The sequence below is a fragment of the Phaethon lepturus genome, unplaced genomic scaffold (assembly GCF_000687285.1).
Source record: "Phaethon lepturus isolate BGI_N335 unplaced genomic scaffold, ASM68728v1 scaffold48721, whole genome shotgun sequence".
Classification (NCBI taxonomy): Eukaryota; Metazoa; Chordata; class Aves; order Phaethontiformes; family Phaethontidae; genus Phaethon; species Phaethon lepturus.
This window is the reverse complement of record NW_010520776.1, coordinates 7791-15736: the sequence shown is the minus strand read 5'-3', so window position 1 is coordinate 15736 and position 7946 is coordinate 7791. Positions and strand designations below refer to the sequence as shown.

Genomic DNA, 7946 nt, shown 5'->3' with positions numbered 1-7946 from the left:
AGCCGTGAAGCACGCTGCGGACAGTGGGTGCGTAGGGCTGGTGCCTGCAGCCTGTGTTTGCTCAGCACCTCGCATGAGGGGCCCAGGCACCGGTGTGGTTGTGGTGCTAATAACACACCCGTGCTCCATGTTATCAGGAGGCAGGGAGGGCCCTGAAACCAAACCCGCCTGTGTACCTGCAGCTCGGTTCCACCTCTGGTTGCCTGCAGACTACTTAAGTAGCTTTTCCTGAATGCTGTGTGCCCGGGCTGGGCTGGCTTTGGGGAGTGCAGCTCAGCCACAGGGATCACCTGCCACCGCTCTGCCTGAAGGAGGTGAGTCCTGGCTTCTGGCTTGCTTTCAGCCTGGCTCCTGTGAGCCTCCCAAATCTTCCTTCTCCATCCCTGTCCTTACAGATCAACAGTTCAGATGATTCTCCTAGTCTGCACTGGCATTTCTTTCCAGCTAAGCCAGTCTGTCTCTCTGTATTCTGTGAACAAAATAAAAAAAAGTAATGGATGGGTATTGGGACAAAATGCAATTTAAACAGAAAAGGGTTCATACTATGTTGCAACTGTATCTACAACTCTGTTGCTGTTGACAACTTCGCATCTCTGGCTGTACATGAGTATTGCTTCTGGGTACATCAGGATTTATTTTTTCGTTAAAGCCCTCTGAGGGCCTGGAGGGGGGAAGAGACAGGTCTTTTCTTACCTACTGATAAGAAATTCAGCCTTTCTGCCTCCAAACTGTAATTCTCAGGTGGTCGGGGAGATGGACAGATTCCTGCTTCCTTCCCAGTGCTAGAGATGTCACTGCAATAAAAGGGAAGACGACCATTTTTGTTTTTTCTCTGTGTGTGTGTGAGTGACATCTTAATGTTTGGGGTTTACCTTGGGTTTACCTTACCCCTCTGTAAGCCCTCTGGACCCTGGACTACAGCAGACAGGGGACATTACATCTCCCTTCCAGGTCTAGCTTAGAGTGATGGTGGCTCAGTTAATTTTGGCTTGTGAGTCTGCTTCCTCTAGCAAACAGCACCAAGGCTTGTGCTGCTGGAGCTGTAGGACTGCCGCTTGAATTCCTATCCCAAGGCTGTCAGCCAGCTGGGCACCCATCATAAACGAACAAGGCTGAGACATCCTGTGTCTAGCCCACATCTAAGAAAGGTGGTTGCTGCCCCCAATCGCTTCCTTGCAGATAGAGTGCATCTGAAGTAATGCTGAGCATATCTGGGGCCTCTGAGTATTCCTTTGAAGTGATTAAAGGAAAACCATTGCTGTTCTCCCTCGTTGGCTTGCTATTTGACCTTGGGCAAGTCATTTAAATGTTCACAGTTGTTGAAAGGAGATATCTTTTGTGACAGTCAAGGTCTAAGTGAGTGTGGAGGGGGAAGGTGAGGAATCCTAGAAGGAAAATAATCAGTACTTACTGTGTGTAATTGGCAGCCTGTCAATTCCTCAGCTCAGGAGTGGTGCCTCTCCTCTGCAGCAGCAAGAGGTGGAGAGCGATGCTTGCATCCTTGTAAAATCTTCCTTGCCACACTTCCAGCTTCACCCAGTCACAGTCATCTCTGTGTGGGTTATTTGGCTGATGGCAAGAGGGGAAGAAAGAGAAAAGGGAGAGTGCAGCAACTGTCCCCAACTGTCCCTGTCTACAGACACTTCTGCTGAGTGGTGGAGGTCAAATGCATGTGCTCTGTGAAGTCAGGGAATGATAGTTTGCACTATGTTTGGTGATAACATGGAGTTTTATCTCTGCCCGGTGTAGCTGTGGCAAGGCTACGGTCCAGCACGCTGCTGGTTCAGCGTACACACTTTGCATCCTGCTCGGCCCTCTGACAAGCAGCCGTTCAGCTCTGCGAGGTCTGACCCGCTCTGCCAGGCATGGCCTCCAGCACTGGTTGCCTCAGCTGCTGAGGAGGAAGGCGAGTGTTGGCCTGGAGACGTTCCCTGTAGGAGTCTTTTCCTCTCCCTTGTAATTGAGGCAAAGAATTTAGAGGGGGACCGTGCTCCAAACTGGATTTTCACCTCGTTTCTTCTGATGGGTTCACTGTCGAAGCTAAAGAAGGGAAACTGTACCAGATAGCTGCTCTGGCACGGAGGGGGTGTACAGGCAGGCAGGTATGCAGTTGCAGCTTCCCCGCAGTCAGGGAAGGAGCAAGCAGAGATAAAATCCTCCGCCTGCGTGTCTCACATTCTGTTCAGCCTCCTTCATCCAAAGGACCCAAAGCACTTGGGGGCTGTGCTGTGGTGGGACAGGAGGCAGAAGCTTCTGTGCAAATTTGGAGCACATTGCACAGTCCTAAAATGGGTCATAAGCTGAAGCACATTCAGGCCAGCGGGACCTGTTATGCCTTGTCCCCACAGAGAAACTTGGTGATGGCTTATTTAGAGTGAGAAGACTCTAGACTACGTGAATTCTGAGAATTGGACTGCAGTTGGTTTTACTCCTAAATTGATGTCTGTGCAGGAGCTTAATGTCAGCCTTCTTGCTAAGCCATTCTACCTTTCTGAGCATAACTACAGACCATCTTCCTGAGATGCTTTTAGGAAAACAGCGGTTTGGTGGACTAGCCTAGGTGCTGGTAACCTTGCAGGATTTCTTACTTTTGTAGACTGACATAGCGGCAGGCTCCTAACAGGTTACTTAAGAGGCATCTGCTTATTCTTGCCTTAGCTGCTTAGCTCCTGATCTGGTGGCCTCTCCCCTCTGAAGAAGGCTGGAGAGAGGGAGCATGTTACAGGGCAAATAAATGACTCAGACTAATGAGTAAGGTAATTGCTGTTCACTGCTAGATGAGGCTAAAGTGGGTCAGGTTTGTTTGTGAAACTCCACAGAGGCACCATCTGTTCTCTGTGCCTTGTCTCAAGGGCTGGACTCAGGATTTGGGTGAAACTGCTTCCCTGGGAGCATGCGGAGCAGCACAGAGGATGCCCCAGTCATTAGGCAATGGTGTGGGTCTCTAGAGATGACCCTGTGTGACTGCAGGCAAGTGCCTGCAGCCCTGATCCTCGAAGGAGACTCTTAATTGATTTCACTGGGAGAGAGGACCCTAAATCCTTTGTCTCTCTGCTACAACTGCCCATCTGTAAGATGAGGCTGGACAGGACACTGAGAGGTCATTAGACCTCCCTTAGCCCGAAGGCGGGATTGGATTTTCCTCAACCATGTCTGACAGGTGCTTGTCTCACCTGTCACAAGCCCTTGGAGAGAAACCTGGCACCAATGTAGTTCATGTCTTTTAACCCTGACACTCTCCCAGATGTCCTCTCTTCATCCTCCTGTGCCCGCAAGCCTGTTGGGATGGGGACTGTCTCTTTCAGCAATGACGTGTCTGTGTGGTACCTGGTTTTAGCCCTTTCCCCTGCCCTGGACCCCGCTGTGTCTAACAAGCTCTCTTCTCTCAGGCCACAGCATGTGAGCAGAAGGGGAAGCCTGGAGTGGGATCCCTGCCTGCCCACGCCTGGACTCGACATTGCTGGGGCCACATCTTGCAATAAGAGGAAGAGGAAAAGACTGTTCATTCACCGTTGCTAAAAATGGGAGGCAGCATCTGTCCAGCAGGCCAGGAAGGGAAGCTCCAGACCTTGCCTGTGGGGCATCCCTGGGAGTGCTGCAGCCGGAGCGACACAGCCCTCTGTCAGTAAGGGGTGTCAGGGCAGCATGGCTCAGAGAGCCTGGGTCAGCATGCTCTTCCACAACTGCAAGACCCAGCTCCTGCTGGTCAACTCCCTGACGTTCGGCCTGGAGGTCTGCCTGGCTGCAGGGATAACCTATGTGCCTCCGCTGCTGCTGGAAGTGGGTGTGGAGGAGAAGTTCATGACCATGGTTTTGGGTAGGCAGTTTTTTTCTTGTCTTTGAGGTGCTTGTTTCCCCTTAGAGTCTGGAGGGCAGGGGCAAATAAGAGCATGGAGGCTTGTCTTTGCAGGGTGCTTGCAGGACTACCGTTAAATTAAGGGCAGCCTTGTGTTTGGAGGAGGGGGCTGTGACCCAGTGAAGCTTACTGAGTTCCTGAAACGTCCCAGGCTTTTTTTACAGTGCATACAGACCAGTGTCCTCCAGGTCTGTCCTTGTAACACCACCTCTTTCTCTTTTTCAAGGGATAGGGCCTGTCCTTGGCTTGGTTTTTGTCCCGCTGATTGGATCTGCCAGCGACCACTGGCACAGCAGCTATGGCCGAAGGCGACCTTTCATCTGGATGCTTTGCCTGGGAGTCCTGCTGAGCCTCTTCGTTATCCCACATGCCAGCAGCCTGGCCAGCCTGTTTGCCCTCGACACTCGCCCACTGGAGATTGCCTTCCTCATCCTGGGCATCGGGTTACTGGATTTCTGCGGCCAGGTCTGCTTCACTCCGCTGGAGGCCCTGCTCTCAGACCTCTTCCACGAGCCAGACAACTGCCGCCAGGCCTTCTCCATGTATGCCTTCATGATCAGCTTGGGGGGCTGCATTGGCTACCTGCTTCCAGCCATTGACTGGGGTGGCAGCTTTCTGGCCCCGTACTTGGGAGGGCAGGAGACATGCCTCTTCAGCCTCCTTGCTGTCATTTTCCTCGGCTGTGTGCTGGCCACGCTCTTTGTGACAGAGGAGGCAGCCATCCAGGCAGATGTTCTGGATGGCCCAGCACTGAAGGATGCTCCCCCTAAGCCCTCGCCTCCTGCCTGCTGCTCTTGCCAGCTCTCCAGGAGCTCGTGTCTCCTGCAGGCCAGGCACATGATGCAGGCCCTGAGAAACCTCTGCACACTGGTGCCACGGCTTCACAGCCTCTACTGCCGCATCCCCAAGGTCATCCGGCGTCTGTTTGTGGCTGAGCTGTGCAGCTGGATGGCACTTATGACTTTCATGCTGTTCTACACAGACTTTGTTGGGGAAGGACTGTACCATGGGGTCCCTAGAGCCGAGCCAGGCACAGATGCCAGGCGCCACTATGATGAAGGTGAGAAGTGAACCAACTGCTCTGAGGCTGTAGCACCTGTTCCCTAGGACAGGAGCATTTAGTGGGAGGTAGAAATGGGCTCAGCTCTGCTAGTAATGCAAAAAAACATTACAGGAAACTAGACCTTCTGCAGATGGGTCAGGAAAAAACATTCCACCATGTCCACCAGAGCATTGCACAGTGGATCAAATAGGGAAACACCTCCTTGTCCTCTGAGCTACCCAGCACAGAACTAGATCTGGCAGTGCAGCCCTGGCCTGGGGCTGAATTGTTAAGTGGCAGAACAGTGTGGCAGGTTGCATGCTGAACAGGATGTATCTGGCTCTGTTTGCAAGCTGTGGTTGCTGCTGCCAGGTCTTTTCACTGCTCTTCTCATTTTTGAATGAGAGGTGATGGTGGTCCCCATTTCTTGGAGAGCAGGGGTTGGAAAGCCAGGACATGCTCGGTAGTAGTGAGGTGGGCTTTTCTGCATCTTCCTTTCATGCTGCTGTGAGATTCCCATCTCGCATCTGTATCTGGGGAGCCCTTGAGCTGCTTCTGCTGTTCTTACCCCTCTCTCCAGTGCTTTCTGATAGTGCTCGCCACTGGAGTCTGTAGCTGCCACATCCACATCATGGGATACTGCTCACTGCAGCATGTTACCTGCTTACTGTTGTTGCTTGCTGTCCTGTTCTGGCTGCTGTGTTGTGCCAGAGCCTTGACTCGCTGCCTAGCCCTTCTTTTCCTCTCCCTGATGTAAGTTTTTTATTCTTGGAGCCACCTTCCTGGCCCTCCTCCAGCTGTATGTCTTGCCCTCTGAGTTTTCCACTCACTGCCTCCATGAGCTCTGCAGTACACTGCCTCTTTGTGCTCAGTGTCAGTTTAACTTAGAGAGAGCTTAATTATTATTTAACACTTGCACTATATAGCTTCCAGCAGGTCAGGACTCCATTGTGCTAGCTGTCATAAAAACATGTGTTGAGTAATGATCCTTTCTTCAAAGAGTTAATGGTTTTAATTCCCTGAAATCTGATAGAACTTTGCAAAGATCTTTGCAAAGGGTAAGGTCCAGATTGCTACCGGATACTGCAGTCGTTTGGTGGATGTTGTGTACTTTACCTTGGCTTAAGCACAATTCCTTGTTCCTTTTGTTCTGTTGCTGGTTTTGACATCAGATAAGAACAGATCCTGGTTCATGAGCAGGTGACAGATCCTGGGTCAAGAGTATGAAGGTGTGACCAACAACTTTCAAAGACAAGAAGGGATTCTTATCTCCCATTGCCCCTCTGGTTAGACTGAGGTGCCCAGGAGCACATATGGAAAGTACTCGCTGCTGGTGGAGGGTGGATGTTGCAGTCTGGCTGGTCCAACCCTGGGATATGTTACCCTGGGATATGTTAGGTGATGCTGCTCTGCTTCCTGACCCAGCCATGTGGTTGTCAGGGCTGTTTGAGCTGCGCCACACTCTGCGTGGACTGTACTGAGTTGGGCACCGAAGGAGAGGGAAGGAGGCCCAAAGGTCTTCGTCCGTGTGAAGCATGGGTACAGTCAGGGCAGTGTCTGTCACCACCTCTGCTTACCTGCAGGTGTCCGGATGGGTAGTTTGGGCCTCTTCCTGCAATGTGTCACATCCATCTTCTTTTCGACAATCATGGACCGGATGGTGAAGCAGTTTGGGACACGGGCGGTCTACCTGGCCAGCGTGGTGTTCTTCCCCGTGGCTGCCTTCGTCATGTGCCTTTCCCACAGTGTCATTGTTGTTACCATCTCAGCTGCTCTGACGGGCTTCACCTTCTCTGCACTCCAGATCCTGCCATACACACTGGCGTCACTGTATCATCATGAAAAACAGGTAGGGGTCTGCTCCAGAGGGCAGTGTGCCAGGTAGCTGTGAGGACAGCTTGGCCAGGCTCTTTTGCCATTTGTAGCTGGGACAGTTAGTTCAGCCAGTGGAAGAGAAACGCATGTCTGTGTGCAAAGGTTTTCCACATGTGCCTCTTGTCTCCAGGCTGTGTCTTCTCTGAAGATTCATCTGAAATGGAGGAGAGATGAGAGTTTAGCATCTCCTTCCCTAGGCATCCCCTACTCACAACACGCATTATGCAATTTTAAAAAGTAGGGAGTGGGTAAGATGAGTGTATCAGCTAGGATTGGTCTATCAAAAGGGATGTCCTATGTTCCTCTGTGTTCTGCATATTTTTAAGAAAACTGGTGCAAGTTAGGTATACCTGTGTGTGTTCTGCAACCAAGTCACATCTGCAGCGCTGCCAACCAGAGGTGCTAAAAAAATCAAGAATTTTCAGCCCTTGGAGGTTCTGCTTTCCAATTTTTGTCCACAGCATGAAGATCCATAAAATGAAAACTGAGGTTCTTCCTATTGCCCTAGCTCCAAGGAAAATAAATGTTGTGAAACTTTTGACACCAACACAAAAGCTAGTAATCCTGTCCCACAGATGTTATCCTTGTGGAGAAGTCCTAGGAGGTTCCTGAGTTGCACACTGAATTAATGGGAGTTTCTCTTGTGCTGCAAATGCAAAATTAATTTGTGGTTGGAGAGCAGCTCTTTCATCCCAATGGCAGGCAGTTCACTGTGCAGTGAAATAAGTAGGAGTTTTTACCACAGGCATCCAGATGTTCACACTGAACAAATACTTCTGACCAACCCATCCCAATTTGCACCAGGCACCCTGTCAAAACAGGGATATGAGGGAGTGTTCTGCTTTGCAAAAACTTCAGTTTGGCTGGGATCTCCCATGGACATAATATCAACAGAATGAAAACCAAACTCCACAGGCTGGAAATGTGAAGGCCACACGCCCAACTGTTTGCCAAAGGCTTGACAGGGAAACACTCTTAGTACAATGAGGTGTGGAGTATAGCTGGGTTTTGTCTCTCTGTTGCCCTAACTTGAAAGTTCCTCCTTGCTTTACCAGCTACTTTGCAGCAGGCTGCAGGGAGACCCCACAAGAAGCAGTCCCTAAAATGCCTTTTGCAAAAAATTCTCGATCTTCCCCATTTCTGTTCTTTTTTTCTTACCATTGAAATCTGTCA

The 7946-nt window shown here is 50.8% G+C and overlaps 1 protein-coding gene across 1 annotated transcript in view; it reads left to right on the top strand.

Annotated features, from left to right (window-relative positions):
- Positions 1-3645: 3645 nt before the first annotated feature.
- The window catches only part of SLC45A3 (solute carrier family 45, member 3), a 7135-nt gene continuing 2834 nt past the window's right edge, over positions 3646-7946 (top strand). Inside the window, exons 1-3 of the mRNA XM_010297485.1 lie at positions 3646-3817; positions 4083-4916; positions 6482-6747. Of these exons, the coding sequence (XP_010295787.1) occupies positions 3646-3817; positions 4083-4916; positions 6482-6747 (1272 nt within the window). The remainder of the gene's footprint in view (positions 3818-4082; positions 4917-6481; positions 6748-7946) is intronic.